At 45.1% G+C, this 19,601-nt stretch overlaps 1 protein-coding gene across 12 annotated transcripts in view; it reads right to left on the bottom strand.

Moving 5' to 3' along the window:
- Positions 1-19,601, bottom strand: part of CAMTA1 (calmodulin binding transcription activator 1) — a 228,044-nt gene that overhangs the window by 13,604 nt on the left and 194,839 nt on the right. For 9 of the 12 annotated variants that reach the window (XM_017831164.1, XM_017831169.1, XM_017831171.1 and 6 more), the window contains 11 exons: positions 12,587-12,726; positions 12,138-12,334; positions 11,712-11,790; positions 10,548-10,863; positions 9,651-10,174; positions 8,279-8,466; positions 7,669-7,915; positions 7,113-7,184; positions 6,122-6,142; positions 2,842-3,035; positions 2,577-2,651 (listed from right to left, as the gene is read on the bottom strand). In XM_017831164.1, the coding sequence (XP_017686653.1) occupies positions 2,577-2,651; positions 2,842-3,035; positions 6,122-6,142; positions 7,113-7,184; positions 7,669-7,915; positions 8,279-8,466; positions 9,651-10,174; positions 10,548-10,863; positions 11,712-11,790; positions 12,138-12,334; positions 12,587-12,726 (2,053 nt within the window). The remainder of the gene's footprint in view (positions 1-2,576; positions 2,652-2,841; positions 3,036-6,121; positions 6,143-7,112; positions 7,185-7,668; positions 7,916-8,278; positions 8,467-9,650; positions 10,175-10,547; positions 10,864-11,711; positions 11,791-12,137; positions 12,335-12,586; positions 12,727-19,601) is intronic. The other 3 variants (XM_017831166.1, XM_017831172.1, XM_017831173.1) reach the window with 2 other exon arrangements.

Here is a 19,601-nt window from a genome sequence, read left to right as displayed (position 1 = left end):
TGTTTAACAAATGGCTCTATAGTGCCATTTTTATGCTACAGAGCATTAATTGACATTAGATACTAGTTGTTATGGCTCACTCCTGGATGTTCAGGAGCTTGGATGGTCGAGGTGTTTCTTTCTGGAGACTGGGCCTTTCTTAATTTCTTATTTATAGCAGCAGTGTGCTAACTTTGGAAAAAAAAGTATTATATTTTTCCTTTACAGTTGTTTACACAAGCAAAAGACTTCCATTTGTCTTCAAAATCCTGGGAGGTAATAAATCTCTAAGAACCCAATTTTGTGTGGTGTTTGTCACCGACTGCAAACAGCAGAGAGGGCAGATCCCTGTGTGGTTCCAGTAGCCAAAGGAACCCAAGGAGAGATACTAAAGCAGTGTGACCCAAAGATCACAGAGGTAGCCCAAGTGTATAGAGCATGGAGTGCTTTGGAAAATATCTTGCTTTGCAACTGCTTGCTAGAGCTTTTTTGGCAAGCAGAAGGAAGATGGGAACAAGGCCCAAACCTGTCACATTTCTAAACACTTCTATAAATCTGGTAAATTTAAGCATTTTTCAAGCAGATTCTGAATGCCTGTCATTTCTGAATGTTTTGTCATTTTGGTATGTCTTGCTTTTACTTTTAGCATTTGCCAATGCCAGAATGCTCCTGTTTAAACTTTGTGGCAATTACTAGTATTAGTTACAATAACATGGTTGCTTGGAGAAAGTATGTGATTGCTTGGAGAAAGTATGTGGTCACAAATGTGTGATCATTTCTACTTTAGAAGGAAAGGCAAAGGTGTTTTGAAACACAGCTAACATCTTCAGTGGAAATAAGTCACTTTTTCCTTTTGTTGCATCCTAGTCATGAACTCCGGACGAATTTCCAAGTAACCACAACCACTAACAAAGTGCCTCTGGACACGGACAGAACTGCACTGCTGCAGAAACTCAAGCACTGTGCACTGTGACATAAGCCAGGGAGAGCCTAAGGACAATGAATCCCCCCTGCTCCTGAATTCCTGTCTATAACTACTCAAGAGCTAAACCCATCCTGCAGAGATGCCCAGCAGCAGCGACCATGCTGCTAGAGAGAACAGACTGACCCCAGGCAAAGGGAGGGGTCTTGCCTCCAAAATTCAGTGGTGCACATGAGCAGGGTCTCACTCTACAAAGGCAACAGGAGACACTGAGAAAGAGAAAGGCAATGAGCTGAAGTCAAGAACTGCTGGAATCATGGGCAATTTAAACCTGGGAGAGTCTGCATTACTCAACAGTTGGAGTCAACTGAGCCCAGCTGAAGTCCATGGCACATCCTGGATGCTGGTGGGAACGCCTGGGATATTCTCTGGGCCTGTGTGAGAGTTGGCTGCATGGACAGAAATTTGGCACATAGCTTCCCCAGGGACTGCCTGGATCTCAAGCAGATCTGAGAGGATACAGAAGTTCTGAGCCTCCGTCTGCTTCAGCAGGACATGCTGCACAACAAACACATCTTTTGGTCTCTTCCATATGCCCTGCCAAAAACAAGAAGCCACTTGTGTTTCCTCATCAATAACTGTGGCTGTTTCAAGTGCATTTGGAAATGGCTTGAGAACTACAAACCCCTCTTTCTTGTCCATATGTTTCTTCCCATAAGATGTCCTTCAACAGCATGAGCCACACTGACCTCCTGCAAACTGCAGCTCTAAAATCCTGCAATAAGGACCAAGTTTGTTTCTAAAATCAAGTCTATCATATGCCTCTCTGAGAGCTTTCCTTATTCAAATGACACTGGGCTGAACTAAACATGCTTCAAAATGCATCAGGTCTGACCAGCTCCTGAGTGGATGAAATGCATGGGTAGTGAGAATGGAGGGAGCAGGGTCAGAAACCTTGGAATTCACCTTTGTCTAGGCAAAGTTCTGGTTTGCAACCTGATAACATAGGGGATCCTTTCAGCTAAAAACCAAACCAAACACCCCGCTCGTAGCAGAGTACTGGTATGGCAGAGCTGGCTGCCACAGGGAGCACACTGGCAAGCCCACGCATGTTCCCACACTGGCAGGAGATGGTTCATCTTCATGTCTGTGTCTGTACTCTCGGCTCACTGCAGTATGTGTGGAGTGGCTGACGTGAACTAACTTGTCTGCTGCTCTGCTGGCACATTCCATCTATCCACATCAAAAACAATGTACACTTGAGGAGAGCCAACCAGATGATCCTGTGACCAAACTAAAGGCATTTCCAGTACACATCAAATATTGTCACATTTTGCACTTTCCTATATACTACGAATGCTTTGTGCAGCACTTACAAGCTGCTGCTATGATTTAACAAGCTTTTTTTTTAGACTTTCTCAAGTCCAGCTTTTAAAGTCACACAACCTGGGCTGCTGTACCATATCAGCAAGGGAGCCGAACACAATTCTCTTCCAGCAACAGTCCTAAGTTAGAGTTTCATTTTTAACAATGTATCTTGGAAGCAGCTCAGTTTTGTTCTTTGGTTAGAAGATCTGTAGCAAGCCGATTCTATTATACTTTACATTGCAATCATTGTGAACATACTTGAATATTGTCACATTGGAAGGGCAGATACCAAAAGACAGTGTCATACCTGTGGCGGCAGCGTCGTAAAAACCGCATAATCTTGCGAGCAGCTTGATCCTGCTTCTTGGTAAGCAGACTGCTTCTAAACACAAAAAACCCCAACACTGAAGTGCAGGCAAAACTGGGGAGAATACTACTAAATGCAAGAATAATTATCCTATGAATCACAGTCCTTTTCCCACTAGCCTTTACCTGTAAATAACAGCGCAGCCCTGAAGAGTGTAAAAACAACATATAAAGATTCTGATAGCATCTACCATCCCAGCACTCACCTGAGTTTCTGTTGCACAATGGTGGCTGCCCGACGGTTTTGCTTCCTCTTCCCACATTCTTTGTAGCTGCGATAGTACTGCTGGATCAGCATCGCAGCTCGTCGGCTCTGCTGGAATTTTTTCTGCTCATAATAACTTCGGAATTTGCTCTGGATAAGAATGGCAGCTTGCGTCATCTTCTTATAAAGTGCATACTACAACAGAAACAAAGAGAAGCTGAGGCATTCCAGTTAAGATGCAGGTTCCTACACTGAAAGACTCTTGAGCCGCTAAGACATGATGAGAAGCAAATGAGTATTCACTGACTGGGACCTGTATGAGAAAATGGTGACAGCAAACTGGAACAACTGTAAGACTGGGGCAGAACTTCATTTGCATCAAGAAAGCAATCACCTGCTTTGCTGCTGCTGAAATAGTCTGATGAGATTCATACACTCATAGAATAGTTTGGGTTGGAAAGAACCTTTAAAAGGTCATCTAGTCCAACTCCCCAACGTGAACAGGGACATCTTCAAGTAGATCAGGTTGCTCAGAGCCCCGTCCAGCCTGACCTTGAACATTTCCAGGGAGGGGGCATCTACATCTCTGGGCAACCTGTGCCAGTAATTCAGTGCCCTCATCCTAAAAACTTTCTTCCTTGTATTTAGTCTGATCTACCCTCTTTCAGTTTAAAACCATTATCACTTGTCCTATTGCAACAGGTCCTACTAAAAAGTCTGTTCCCATCTTTTTTAAAAGGCCCCTTTAAGTATTTAAAGGCCACAATGAGGTCTCCCTGGAGCCTTCTCCAGGCTGACCAGCCCCAACTCTCTCAGCTTGTCTCTAGAGCAGAGGGGCTCCAGCTCTCTGAGGTGTCATTTAATACCTTGCTAGCAGAGGCTTTACATGTCCATGCTAATGACCAGATCCAAGGGCACTTATGAACAACTTTGGAACAAGTGGAGCTGAGCTGTGTTTGAAATGCAGCAGGTCTGTATTAGAGCATTGATTGCACTCAGGGGAATTGCTTTTCCCTTGCATACAGGAATGGCACTGCAGAGCATGGGATACTCGGTTCTAGGCAGCCCTTGTTGTAAAAGCTCATAACAACAGCAGCAAAAGATGCCCAATTAAGTGACTGCAAGGATAAAGCAGTTTGAGTGACTATTCCAAAACGCTAACAAATTAACTAAGACCAAAAATATACTTTTTTGTTTCTTCATTTTAAAATATCTTTTAAACAAATTGCTTTTGTAAGAACCAAATTTGCTGTTTATAAGTGTATTCCACGTTTCTAGGACAATTCACTTTTCAACAGCTCATTTTCTGTTTCTCTGCAACAGCACAATACTGCAAAAGTTTTGATTGCTCGTATATCCATTTAAATCCAAGCATTTCAAATGGAGTAATTCTAACTTAAAAAAACCCAAACAACCCGAACAAACCCCCAAACCCACAACAGCTAATTGCGGCAAGTCTAATACTGAGCCTAAGTCACAGGCAAAACTAAATCTCATTAGAAATCCGTAACAAGCATCCACTGAACTCACAAATTTGCATAAGCAGTCACAGACATCCCAAATTCCACCTAGCACTGTAATATTTCTAGGCCTGTGAGTCCAAATAAAGCAGGCGCAAACTCTTAAAAAGAAAATCTTCTTTATTCTACATCCTCTTCCTTTCACAGCATGCAAGGAGATGACGGCTGAACAGAAACCGTATGCATTCATGCATATTTTTAAGTCCTTTTTAAGATGGAGATGTAGAATAATGTATAGAAGTTGCACTCATACCACTGAACTAACACTGTAACAGAGGCTTTCAGTGTTTGCTGATCTTATCTGATAAGTTTTAATACTTTCAAAACGTATGTGTCTGTTGTTCCTGGATATTTTATCAGCTTTGACTTCTGCTCACTTCATCAGACATATGAGACAGAAATAGCAGCTACTGTCCTGTACAGGGTAATGTCTTAACACATCTCAATATTTTCCTATCTGTTGGGACAAAAACCCCAAAAAGCAAACAAACAACCCTCCCAACACCACTCCAAAGCAAAAAAAAACCCTCAATATCATCACAGGCCACCATTTACCAAATTTCACTTTTTGGAATTGAAGCAGTCATAAGGAGCAGTTATATTTTGTCATTATTAATTTCTATTGGGTTTTTTTTCCCCTTCTTTTCTTTTTAACATTTTTAACAAAATGGATCAGATTGTGGTTTTAAATTTGCTGTTTTAAAGAAGTCCACTCATGGGCTGGTCACGGTTTTCCTTCAAATTTTTAGCCTAGATGGGACTTCTGTGGCTGAGCTACAAACCCCTGAACAGAAGGGTTCAAACACGAACCCGTGATGTGAACTGTGACTGTTCCAATCTAGTCACAAGCCTGTGCTGATCTCTGCTGTGCAGTAACAAAGCAGAGGAATAAGGCATGTGAAAGAGAAATCAGCAGTCACTGGATAGACCAGACCCCAATATATTTGCATTCGGCTTTAAGATCTGCTTAGCTGATTAGCTGCCCCCTCTCCTCCTCTTGTTCCCTATGGTGGGAAGAGGATCAGTGGAGATCTGTGAAGGGGAAAGCCTCAGCAAGCCCAGTGTCCCAGAGAGTTCAACTCACTTGTGCTGACAGAACAGCTGATACAAAACTGGAGGAAGCTGTGGATGGAATATTACTCCAAGGACACACGCTCTCCAGGAGAAGCATGCCTTGCCTCCAGGTAGCCCTGAGAAAAGCTCAGTTGATTCTAGAATCTGATGAGAGCAAGATGTTGCACAGCTGGGAAACTCATCTTTACAGCAGAAAATTATTGACTGGGAACAATTTAAGACTGGCATCAACAGCTGTGCCTCCAGCATGAGTAGCTACATACCAAGATGTTGGTCTTAGGAATTCAGGACACAGGTATTTCAAAGATGAATGGTCAACATACTTCGGCAGGCAAGCAGAACACAGAGGACAGGCTGCATGGGTGGGTTAAATGTTCTCTGCTCCCCGAATGCCAAGGCAAAGGTTGCCAAGTGATGGCTGATCAGAAGCAGCAAAGGAAAGCCTGTCCTCAGGAAACTGGCTGCAAACCCCTCCCTGACCTCAGCCCATCACTGCTCATGGGAGTCGATACACTGTGGCACAGAAATCCCTACACATCTCCTACAAGGTCTGGTTTGTCAGTGATTTCTCAACCACTATTAAAACATTTCTCCAAATGCCAGGTTCTCCTGGTTTATACTGAATGTGAAAGTTAGTGACCCACGGGGAATTGTTTCCAAAATACTGTTTGTATTTGTATTTATTACCTTCAAGGCTATCCAAGTAAGCTTGGGGAGAAACAGAAAAATACATAGTTAATGTTAGTTCTGCAAATAAAGTATGAAAAAAACAAAACAAAAAACCCCAAACAATCTTCTTTCAAAAAGAAGCGATTCCAGGATCCAAGACAAAGCAGTTTGTCAAGCAGTTTTTGAAAGGAATTAAGCTTCCCTATTACAGGAAACATCACTCCAGAATAAAGCCATGTGATGGGTTGGATGTGAATTATGATGCAGTCACCTAACACTAAAAAGACTTCCCAAATAAATACTTTTATGAGGTTGTAAAAGAGCACAGGCATCTTCCCTCTCACTTTATGTAACATGCTGCCAAGCATCAAACAGATGGTGTCTGGCAGGGTAAAGGGCAAAGCGGGATGTGGGCTCTTGTCCCCACAAACAACTAAAAAAACCCAAATCACCAAAAAACCCAACCAAAAACCAAAAAGGAAAAGCATCTTCTTTTTCTGGGGTTGAGAACTCAGCCCGAAAACATATCTCCAACTAGTGTGTGGAGAACAGTCTCAATCCTGGAAAAACTTGCATTTAGCTATGACGCATGATTTCCCATAGTTTAAAAGTTTAGTATGTGCAAAATAAAACAACCTATTTTTCATCTTTGCCTTTATCAAAGGCAAAACCAACTTCAATTTCACAATGAAATTTGGCAAGCAACTAGTCAGAGAATAGTCTCCTCAGGCTGTAGCATGCATAAAGCCCAGTAGGGAATAATACATCACTGCCCTCCATCTCATAGCAAAAATGCAGGCATTATCACAAACAAAATAATTTCAAGGATTCCCTCCAAAATTAAGATGCAGAACATGAATTTTCTTCCCTTTTCAAGTTTGCCTGAGCAGGGGATTTCACTATTGCATGCTGAAAAGCATACCAGAGGAATAGTGGGATAATTTCCATTACAAAGGGCTGCGTTCATGGCACTTACATGTGCTTCATAACATTTCACTTCCTTGATTACCTGTTTGTACTTTCGGTAGCAACGCTGAATAACAGCAGCAGCCACCTCCTGCTGTTCCCGGAGAGGACGACCCTGTGTGGAGAAGGAAAGGAGCAGTAAGTACTCAGAGCGCATCAAAACCCAGGACAGAAGACGTGGCTCTCAGCTGCTTGCAGGGCAAACCTCTCCTATGAGTGCTACCTGGTCTGACTCAGGCCTAGGCATTTCCTGCAAATATCTCTACTGTCAACTCACGTAAGGAACAAACCCTCAAAATGCATCTTTACACCAAGAAGCATCTTTACACCAAAATGCATCTTTACCCAGAACCTCTGGGGTACACTTTGAGGATATGCTTTGTGAGCCCTGCTCCGGCACAGCGGGTGTGCCATGGCATGGCATGCTCTCCCCAGGACGGTATTTGCTGAGCAAACAAGCAAATGCCAGAAGCATCGAAAAGGTTATGACAGAAATGGTATTTTTGTCCCAGGAATGGGTATTACCCACATTTTGCTTTGTAACAAATATTACTTTCTCACACCTAACAAGGAAGACACTGGATGTTTGGGCCACATACCTTGTATTTCCTGAACACTGTCTGGACGAGTTTGGCAGCTTCATAGAGTTCTCTCTGCTCATGATCAGACAGAGTTAACTGTGCAAACTCATTTTCTACCTTCTCGCTGGTGGACGCACTCAGAAATTCGGACCAGTCTGCTGCCGAGGGAAGGCTGGGTTTCTCAAAAGCTATTTCACTGATTGGTGAGCCTGCAGGGCTCAAGCTGGTGTTCGAAGAAGGGGTCAGGGGTTCACTATACAGACTTCTGAAATACCAATCACAGTGGGAATTACTGGCTTATAAAGCATCCGGGCTGCTATCACAGATAAGGACAACAACATTCCTGAGTTCAAGACAGAAGTTCATGCTCCCCTCCCTCTCTCCAAGCAACACCCCACACCCCTGAGCCTGCCTGTATTACACTGCACTGCACAGATGTGGCACTGGAGTGAACCCCTCATTCCATGAATTTGTAGCTGTGTTGTCTGAGCACAAGAGTGTGACTGGACTTGGAAGACCAGCACTGAGTCTCGGTGAGAACTGGCATCTGCAGGCTGAAGAGTCAGTACGCACTGCTCAGCATTCACAGCATGCCAAAACCCAGAGCAACCTCACAGCTCTCACTGACCTGATCTGTGCAGCACTCGGCAAGTGATCAACATCAGCAAGGTAACTGGCCAGCCAGCTCATGGTGGTGCTCATGGCAGCACTGTCTGTTCTCTCCACCAGCAGTGATTCCATTGGCACAAAATTCTCCCGCTTGATCCTGTCAGGCGTAGCTTCAATAATGTGCTCTGCAAGTGTCATCATGTTCACCTGTCAAGGGGGAAAGGAGAGCAAACTTTTGCTGCCTGGTAGAAGGTGCCTTGTGCTTCCATGTTACAGCCCAGTTTTAGACAGAATGCCCCATCTTCCCCAAACCTGTGGAAGCTGGAGTCTACAGTCTGTCTCAGCACTGAGGAGAAATTCATTAATCAGTGCTCACTTGGTTTTCTGTCTCTTCAGACAAAGCACTGCAGGGTTTCATATTCCCCAGACTCCTTTTTTTTTCTTTATAGGGAGCCCACAAGAGATCTGGTGAAAGGTTAATGTCTCTGGGTCCTTACTCTATGCTACTGACAGCTGTCACTGGTATCTTGTTTCCAAAGGAAAAGTGATCTCGCCACTCTTTTGCTGAGATGTGCGGTAGAGCATGACACGACAATAAAGGCACATCAAGAGAATTTACAAACCTTGGGACAACACATTGTCAGGAATCTTTCTAAATTATATCCTTCAGCCCACCGAGGTTCACAGAATTCTTAATACCGAGAACAGAGAACGGTTCTTGTTTTGCAGTGACATGCTTCATCTGTGTTACACCAGCCAGAGGAGAACATTCAGAGATGCTAAGGCAGCACAGGTAAGGCTGTGCTCCCATTACTCTTTTTGCTCAGACAACCACGGTATCTTTCTGCCAGTGACTACTTCTTGTGTATCTCTCCTGCTTCTCCTGTACATTTACTTCCTCTATTCCATACCCAGTGTGATTCTCCCTTCCTCAAACCCATTGTCTCTCCCCTTCTCCACTGTTACCTCCTTGCCCTCTAAAGTGCAGTGGCTTCATCTGCAACCACAGCACTACCCCTCTCAGATCTTCTTGTCTTTGTAAGGACTGCTGCTCAGTTCCCAAAGGACTATGGGGCCACCTCAGTCTCACGTACTGCTGTGAGCAGGAGGTTCTGCTTTTTTCCTTTTTCCTTGCACAATTGCAAACAATTTTGTGCATTCTGTACGATGTTGAAGTTTATGCTAGTGCACGATCCTAAATGCTAACCACTAGCCCTTGTGTCCAGATTGAAACTGGAAGAAAGTATACATTGACTGTGTGACCACATCCTTTCTCAAAGTACAATTTAGAGTCTCTAGAAGCCTCCACAGGAGCTTCTCACAGCCAGGCTCTTCTGCAAAGCCACCGTGTTCTCCGAGACCACTGACCTTGGTGCTATGCATATGTTTACCTGCAGTTCATCCATGTGGTGTAAGCAGTCCTCATCCCCTGCGTTGTCTCTGTAGGACAAGAGCTCTGCATCCACCATCTCCCTGTCGGCCATCATCAGCACATTCATCTGCTCCCGCTGGCGTAGCCGATGGGCTACAGCATCCTTCCCCAGGGCAGTCCCCTTCTGGTTCCCTGCCACCTGCACTGCAGACACACCGATATAAATGTCTTTTGGGTTCCATTTGATGCCTGCTTGGCTGCCAGAGCCCCGGTACCCAGTAACTTCTGGGATGTGCTGGGAGAGCTCCCGGCCATAGTCCCTCATCCGTTCACTGGGGCTGATTGTCTCAGTGGAGGATTGCTTGGAGCTGGAGTTCTGCTTCCTAATGCTCGGCTGCTCCAGGCTCAGTGCAGTGGAAAGCAGCTTCTCTTGCCGGGCTTGAAAATATTCAGGGCTCAGCTTATGCTTTTTGGGTGCAGGGTAATCTTTCTGAGTCTCACTACTGTAATAACTGGAAGGTTCTGATCTTGGCCGTCTCAGCTCTGGAAACAAACAGATCAATAATTAAAACTAAACATGCAACCCATGATCACTATAGGAAAATGAACAGTTTCTGCCTCAGAACTGCAGGGTAAAGTTTGTGCCATGATCCATGACACCCAAGAGGATGTGCAAAGGGAGTAACAACCACCAGGGAGGATAATGCCTCAACCACTCCCTAAGATACATGTCTCTTTCCAAAGCAGGCATTCATCCTCTTCCTGATGCTTATGCAAGTGTACAGAGCACAAGAAAAGAATTAAGCATGGACACCAGGGCTACAGGTGGCATCCACTGCTCAGGTGACCTCCTTGCTCCCACGTTTTCACATGTCAAATGACATCAAAACAGCGCATGCCCTCCAGTTTGTTTTACCTGTGTTTGTACTGGAAATCACTGTGACTCCCTTCTGAGGCTCCTGAGAGGCAACAAGCTCACTGTGCCACTGGGACACCCAGTTCTCTGTGTTGGAGTCTGTGCTTGAAGGGCACTGAATCCTGGGGTTTTGCCCAAGCTGAGTTTGTTCATCGCGCTGTAGCTGCTCCAAGCACTCTGCCAACTTTACATGGCCCCGAGACCGAGCAATGGCCAGTGGCAGTCTCCCAAGGGAGTCAGGAATAGAGATGGCTCGGCGGTCCCACTTGTACAGCACAACAGCTGCATCCATGTGGCCCAGGGCACATGCCCACATCTAAAGAAGAAAAGATAATTGACCCACTGGGCAACCTGCCTTCTCCTTCCTTTCTTGATAATACAGTGGAGTCTGGTCCCCAGCTCATAGAAAAATGACTCTGATAAACATAACCATGACATGCTTGAAGCCAGCAAATGACTTTTATAACTGTCCCATCTCAACAAAAGGCCATTACAGAGGACCAAATACATGCTATTCTCTCCTACAACAGAGAAACCTCTATCTGCCAAATAAAGCTGACAGAGTGACAGTTTTTTATTTAGCAATAAATTTTGGGTTGATTTGGGTTTTTTTTTGTGACATTGGCGTCACTGCAGAGACAGAACAGCCTCATACGCAAAGGAATCTCTGAGGTCAGAAACATGCAGACAGGACCAAAGGTTGAGAAAAATAAAATCAATACTCTGCTGTTGTAAACTGGAAATTCTGGTTCCACCTGCTTTGGCTTTTTACTTGACTAAGTTCTCAGTCATGATTTCATGATTCCAATGACCAAGATATTGTAATGACTTTACAACCTCTACAGTCACAGAAAACAACGTGAAAGAAGTCGTGCAGAGTTCTTTTTCTAGCACGATAGTGGAGACTAGATATTGTGTAAAACACACACCAGAACCACTTGTCTGTCCCCTTTCCTCATGTTACTCAATGACAAGGTTTTGTTCTGTGTGCTCTCTCAAAACAAAATGCCAGGAAGCTGACAGTACCATGTCTTACCATGTACAGAGCAGGGACACAAGAAACATCTACTCTCCAGAGAATGAAACACATTAGGAAAATAACACATCAGAAAGAACTCCAGAGGGTCCTCAGACTCTTTCAGAAGTTTCAGGCTCTGCTCTTACCAGAGGAGTGCAGGAGAAATGATCCACATTCAAAGGGTCAACTTCCAGCTCCAGATCGATGCTGTCTGCATGTTTAGTGCTGCAGGGGAAACAACAGAACAAATGGTGCTCTGTAGCCATGTCAGGATCACAGCCTAAGCACAGCTTTACCCAATGCACCACACCACAGAGAAGTGGCCACGCACATGCCCACAACACATGTATTTACTCCAGACAGTGCCCCCACCAGAGACCTGAAGAGCATGATACATCCAGTGGCTGGACTCGCTCTCTCAAGAGACAGGTCCTGTCAGATCAGGGGATGGGAACAAGTTCAGGGACTTGACTGTTTGTACAGGACAACCAGAAATGTGGTCTGAGCACAGTTTATGTATGCTTCTGCCATGCCTGTACTGAAACCCCAGAGTCCAATGGACTGGGTCTTACCGCCATTTGATGAGGGTCTGGATCAGTGTAGCATAGCCCTGGGCAGCGGCTAGGTGGAGCAGTGTCATTCCTCGGAAAGTCTTTGAATGGATCAAGTGTTTGGACTTTGCCCAGCAAGCACGACTCATCATCTTCTCACACACCACCACCACGCGGCTCTCAAAGCAGCTGCCCAGGGTCCCAGTCCCAGAAACGCACTGAAACACCACACATATCCCAATTTAGTCACGGAGAGGAGCTGCAACCTGCCTCAAGTAGGCAGCCTTCCGCCTCTACGAGTACTGAGACAATGGCCAACGCAACTGAAAACCAATTGCTGTTAGACATCCACAAATCAGATTTATTATTTAGGACGAACCATAATCCTTTTCCAAACCCCTCCCCCCAAAAAAACAAACTTTGGTAAGAAAGCATAAAGCTGTCATTTCTGGACACAGCGGGGTTCATACCTGGACCTGTGTTCCACCGTTCCCACTCCCATTACTCCCGCCTCCTACTCCTTGTTTGTGCTGCTGGGAGCCTGTCATTTCAGCCATTCTCCTCTCCATCTGCTCAAGTCGTTCCAATATTGACATCCTGAACTGGTTATCTAAGTGGGAGAAAGCCAGAATAAGGATTTTTCCACAGAAACCAAGCTCAGGCTTTGACAGCCAACTGCAGGAAGCCACAAACAGCTATCCTGGAAGTCACAGAGGAGATCTGCTCTGCTTGGCAATCCCCACACACACGTGCCCTGCAGCATCCTAGCTCTTCAAGTTCCTGCAGCAACCCTTTGACTGCAATTCCAGGGAACTTCCATACAGAAAACAGACAGAAAAATGAAAAACACAGGCAAAAGACAGATCCCTTTCCCTGTGAGTCCAGCTGTATCCACACAATAATGGACAGGGGTAATGCAGGGTCTTTGAAAACACAGATAAACTCTAAGCAAATATACCCATTCAGAGAGCATCAGTAGGATCATATCTGCCATTTAAGAGTCATCCCCCTACTTTACAAGAGTCCTGAATTCACCTTGGCTTGCCTCCTGGAATCATGCAATAGTGGTATCCGGAGGAAAAAGACTCTTCTGCTTCCTTCTGTGCTTAGGAAAAGGAGCCTTTAACAGGGCACTTGCTCCTTCCCTGGCAGGCTCCCTTTCTTGGACAACAGCTTCAGCCAAGTGTCAGAAACAGAACTACTAGAAATCAGCATACAGGCATGGACAGTCCCGTAACACCATTCTGGAAAGCAGTGCAACTCTGGAGCCCTCTGGTCCCTGCAGAAGTCTCAGGGCTGTGCTACTGGTTTTCTTCTCCCTGTGCTGTAACACAGCACTATCCTACAACTACCAGTGCTTGAATGGTGAAGCAGGGAGATTCAGACAGGTTAACAGATCACTGCCAGACCTGATGCTGTAGAGATCCACTGAGGAAATGATTCTGTGGTTAGGGCCAGTCAGTGCAGAGGGAGTGGCTGCAGACACAGGGAGCTCCTTCTGTCCTGTGACCCATAAGGGATAAGCTTCATGCAGCTCATGAAGCTGAGAAGGATTGTTTTGTGGATAGGGAACATTTAATGAATCTTGCTATCATGCTAATGGCATATGTAGTAAACTGGGGGGGGAAAAGACAGCCCTCATCCTGTTTGGCTTCTTGCATCCATGGAGATTGGTGTGGTGGTACAGAACACTGACAACCCCAGAACAAAGCCCACGTGACAGCAAAAGGAATATGTGCACCAAAATGGATAAGCTTTGATCAAGTTTTAAAGTAAGTCTTCTCCAAGTGACCTGGTTACACAGAGTCCTCCTGGAAGGTTGCAGGAGTACTTGTATGCTATACTCCAAGGCACAACTCTCACTAACAGGTATTGGAGACGTGGATCTCTGCTATACTGCACTAAGGACTATATTGCCGACCATTGGTATGAGACAGCTCGGGTCCACTGGCTGGAGATGTCCCCTTCTTACCCAGAGGCTGCTGTGGTTCGACAGCAAACAACAGCTCCACTCCCTTCTGGCCAGCTTCAGCACCCCACCCTGGCTGCTCAAGAGCCAGGGACAAAGGACTGTGGCCGACACCTCCTGTCAGAGGTGCACTCACTAGTCCAAACCACTTATAATTAGTGCCTTATTAATCCTTCAGTTGTTGTATGAATTGCAAAGCCTCTGGGAAAGGCCTTACATGAAAGGACAGTTACATGAGGAAATACCCATTGTGCTGATGCACTCTCAGGGCCCTCTTCCCCTGAGCTGTGGTCAGCACACGGCAGCAACACAAGTCCTGTTTGCCCAGCAAATCTTTGTTCCAGGAGTGCTGCAGTGTGCTGCAGTGCAGTCCACGCCGCTGTCTCCTCCCTCCCCATTGCCAGGCAAAGCACGTCCACTGCAGAGACTGGCACAGACCTGGCCTCAATGAGCCCTCCCCTCTCGCTGCAGGCCTGTGCAAACACAGCTGTGACAGCTCAGGCACCTGGGAAAGTGGCCAGGTTTGCCGTGCAGGGCTCCTTTCTGCACAGGTAATGCCACTCTCTCTAGCTGGGTACCAGTACTTGCATTTTATTAGAGCTGAGAGTGGCAACACATGCTGGGTATCGCATCTGAGCCTTCAACCTCATACAGGCAAAAGCAGAATCTTTCTACAAGAAGAAATTTGGCTTGAATCAGTGTTACAGATCAACAAGCCCAGGGCTGCAAGATTCTGTGGATTTGCTCTTATTCATTTAGAGGTCAAGAGAGAACAATTATTTTGTACGCCTGGAAACAGAAGGAAAAACTTTTTCCAGTAAGATGTAGAAGCACACTGTGCAGATTAGTATTTCCCTCCCACCCCCCCTTTTTTTTTCCAAGCTGAAACCACCGTGAAACAGAACTAGAGGGCCCTACGTTTGTGTCTATTTTCCAGATTCTTCTCTCTGGGCTCCATGACCTGTAATGAAGCCTCCACTTTTCCTGATTCCAAGCTAAAGATCCTGAGAACTTCCTGTAAGTTATTGTCAGAAGACTGAAGTTACCAAAGGTATGTCTGTCACCAGCACTGTCCCCAGATGGAAACACTTAACCAAAGAAATAAAAGCAGGGAACTTTTCTTGGGAAATAGAATTTCAAACAGCATCTGGTATTCCTACTGAGACACCTGGCAGTGCTCCTGGAAAGTATTTAGGGCAGGACTACCTGATTCTGACCTAATCAGGCAGGTTAGAAATTAGTAAAATGAGAAGTGGAAACAAACATTCTGGAGTGCCAGCACAGTGTGGAGGGAGTTGGAGCCCTCTCAGTGTGTAGCAGAGACTGCCAGCACTTACCCAGCTCAGGGCACACCCTCAAATCAGAAAGCTCCAGGCAGCAAATAAGGTAAGTGGGGTGGCAGTGCAGGGATGGTATTTCTGTGCTCCCCATTTTTCAGGTGATCAACACTCTGGCCTAAGCAGCTAGAACAAAGCCACAACTGATGGCAATTTCAAAATTATTTATGTATGGTGTTTTCAAGGGACTGGTCACTTGAAGTGCGTGCACTGCATTGGTCTTTCAAAAAAAAAAAAAAAAAGGGAGGGGAGAGAGAGAGAGAATGGGAAAAGGCACACAGCAAGTAGCTATGCTGCAAGAGTTGGTACACCCTTAACGAAAGAAAACAAGGACACTTTAAAGCACACAGGAACAGCCAAGAGACAGGACACCTTCCCTCAAGAATCCCCCTGGACTCAGCCATGAGGTGAAAGGCTCCTCTCCATCACCTAGCCCTGGGCACACACTGGATTAGCAGCATTTGAACCATGGCCAGCACAGTTCACACACTGCTAATGAGCCAACAGATGTACTTTGCAATAACTCAGAGATGGGCTATAAGAGCCATAGGACTGAATGTTAAAGGTATCACTTCGAGAAGTTCAAGACCCTTTATCTTGTATTATTTCTCATTTTGCTAGTCACAATCTTTTCTGTCTTGCTCATTTGCAGGGCCATTTGCTTAGCAGGCACTGAAGTTACAGGAACACAGTTTCCACATCCTTGTCTTTTAAGCCAACATAAGATCTCATTACAAGAACCTCTCTTGCAGTGCACTGAAGACAACAGCTCAACAACATACAAATCACTGCCCAAATAAGCTTTTCTCCTGTTATATTTTACGGGAAATCTAGACAGTCCCAGCCCAAGGAGATGTCTCACATTGGAAGCACCCTCACTCTGTCCAAAGGCAACAAAGATGCACGATACAAACATATTCACATATTTACATATACATATATATATGCTATTTTCCCAAGGACTCTGCTTTTGATAATAGAATTTAATATTTTTTCTTGTGAGCCAAAAAAATTAGATACTGAGTTTTTACATTACATATCAATCTAAGAAATATTACAGTATTCTTTAGGAAACTACAGAGAGCATTTCTGAAGCTGTTCTTAAAGGCTTCCTCCACCAAAGGTGATGCAAATAATCACATTTCTCTATCTCCAAGATACCTCACAATTTCACAGAAAACACTCTGAACATTGTATCTTTTCTGGAAATTATTCCTCTTCAAATTTAACAATAACAATGTAACACCAAAATTACTTCTCATCATCATTCCCTAGCATAAGAGGGTGAGGTGGTGGCAGCCCGCAGGGAGCTGAACTGTCCCAGCAGGGAGAGACCACAAAGAGCTGCTTGGTCAGATTTTGACCAGTACTAAGAAATTGGTTTGAGTCTTGTACTCATTTTCCTAAAACATGAATCATCTTTTAAGTGCAGAACAAGCATCATTTTCATTTGTACTGTGAGAGAGCTTACTACTGATCGCAGTAATGACAGCAGATTATACACTAAACATTTCTAGAGATGCAAAACTATTCTGGTACAAATCCTCTAAGGCTACATGGTTGCTTACATCAGTTAGCATCTTACAGAGCTACAGCATGTATGCTTGCACAGTTATGCCCAGACAACCTGGATATTGTTTCACATTACCAGGTTTTCTTAGCAGAGATCATTTAATCCAGTACTGTTTTCTTAGCCCAGATCCCTTCATGAGGAATTGAAAGCAGACCTGTACCAACAGCTTGACGAGCCCCCACGGCAGGCATGGTGAATGGAAAATGCAGTGAGCAAAGTAGTTAGTTTGGGCTCCTAGATTCTGGAAGTCACACCTCCATTTTCTCCCTTGGTGTCCTCCAATAAACACTGAATTTCCTCAGTAAGAATCTAAACAGATGCCAGCCACTTACATGACACAAGTTTTCACTAGGGGCTGCAGAAGCACATGCCTTGTGCAGCCTGATAACAGCTCCTGACTGCACAGACCCTCTATTAAAAGGGGAACTAAAACACAGCACTTGCAAATGCTTCACCTACACCCCCCCATGACAACCCACTCCTCTGCACGGCCCTCCCCATCGTCTAATCCAAAGGCCTCTTCCAAAGACTCCAGAATTTCTGTTTTTGACATGCATGCAGTGTCCCCAACAGGTGGGCACAGCTCAGCACATGTTCATCAAGCATCAGTTCCTGCACTTCCTTTGTGTGGTACCCAAAACACCACCATGGTCCAGGGCATGGAGCTAAGAGGACACCAAGGCACAGCAGTGAGTGACAAGTCCTCCTTTGCTTGACAGGCCAAGTTTAAGAAATTAGCATGGAGAGCTGCTTTTCTAATCTGTGCACACTGCTGTACTGGACAAGTACAGATTCCAAAGGATCTTTTGTCCTTTTGCCATGCAAGCTTCAAACAGCAAGTGCCACTTGTGACTCGGCAGTGCAGCCAGAACTATTACAGGGGAAATACTGCTGAAAATACAGACGAAAAAGAAATTGGCACTTTTTAGCAGCGAGCGGTGTCTATACCACTTGCTCTTTTTTCAGATTCTTACCTGGAGGTTTGGGGGTTTTTTGCCATGCCGCACAACCAAAATGACAGACAGTATCTGACTGGAAGGACTAAAGGACGAGAGTCCACGCTTTCCTGCACATTCCACGGGGGGTGCATCTGCCCAGCCTATACTTATCCCCCCACAGTTATCTAACCACTGAACTAATGGTGGTGTGTGAGATCTGCACCTGCACGTGTTCCAAGCACTGTGCTTAAATACTCTAGCAGGAAGAAGCCACACTGAGGGCTCTGGCTTCTCATCATGTGCCGTTTCTTTACCGGCACTGTTTGTGTTAAATCACTCACTGCATGAGCCCACACAGACTGAACTGAACAAGTGTGACAGCTGAGCATTGTAAAAATAACATGCAGCACAAAGTCATTTTTCTGTTTTGTAGAGCAAGCGAGACTCTCCATATTCTCTCATCCAGGGCAAGCTATGGGTGGGGTTGGAAGCAGTGTAAGGACACATCACTCAGAGTGCCACTGCTCTGTTCCTGTTTTCCAAATCATCTGTCACTGGTCTATAATATCTTGCTCAATTTTTCTATACAGTACAAACCCTGAACACCTTCCATGTCGCAGTATCAATTTGATCTGGCTTAGTACTGATTTCTGAGATGTCAGTGTTGCAGGAACACCTATTTCTGAAATTAAACTGCCATAACATCCTCAGTGCACCTTACGAGAACCTCTCTTCAGCAGCAAGTTGTTACAGATCATGATCTCTACCAGCAAATGAAAGCACTTAAAATTTTTACTTCGTATTCTAGGACAAATGGGTATCTATGCTAATGAGGGAGGTCACTTCCAGGCCTTTTGATTAGCAAGAAATGCCACAACTACCGAGGCATGAAATGAGGAAAGCACTGTGCATAAAATGAGAAAAGCACTGTGCGTACACTCTGAGCCTGAAGCAGCAGCTGAAGAAAGTCTGTGCTTTCACACAAGAGATGAACACTACTGGGCATGGGCAGGAATAATGAAGTCATATCATCCTGCACATACAAGCACTGTCAGCGATTTTAAGCCATTAATCCACCTAGCAGGGCATGATTTCTTACTGGCAACTCTTTTTCCAAAGTTCTTCCAATGCTGCTATTACTCCCATGCCATCTGGGACTACTCTGTTCCTCTATCATCCCCAGCAGTCAGTGCTCCCTCAAAATAGGGCACTTTTCTACTTTTCTTTATCATGCCATTACCAGAGAAGAGAAGGAGGGTGGTTCAGGCTGACTTCTTCAATAAAGCACTTGCTGCCCCATTTTTCAGGCTTCTCTTCCTCAGGTCTTAGAGAGGGTGAGATTTTAATGCTATCCAGGAACAGCTATTTCAGCAAACAAAGGAAGATTTTAGACATGCCATGTGGACTTCTATATTTTAGAGGTAGGGCGCACTGCTAAAGACATCACTTGCATGTGCTATTTTGTAACTTGTATAAATTGCAGGCTGCCTAAGGTCAGCCTCAGCATCTCCGGTCAGAAATGGGCTTTCCCGTGGGTGCCAATAAGGATGTACGCAAAGAGCAACAGCCTAGGAGGACACGCTGTGCTGCTGCTAACCTGCACACAGCTACTACCCACAGCTCCTGGAGATTCCCTCCTCCAAGGGCTACGTGCTAAAGGAGCTATAA

Source organism: Lepidothrix coronata, unplaced genomic scaffold (assembly GCF_001604755.1).
Source record: "Lepidothrix coronata isolate B3197 unplaced genomic scaffold, Lepidothrix_coronata-1.0 Scaffold188, whole genome shotgun sequence".
NCBI lineage: Eukaryota > Metazoa > Chordata > Aves > Passeriformes > Pipridae > Lepidothrix > Lepidothrix coronata.
The sequence above is the reverse complement of the archived record's forward strand: the minus strand, read 5'-3'. Positions and strand labels throughout refer to the sequence as shown.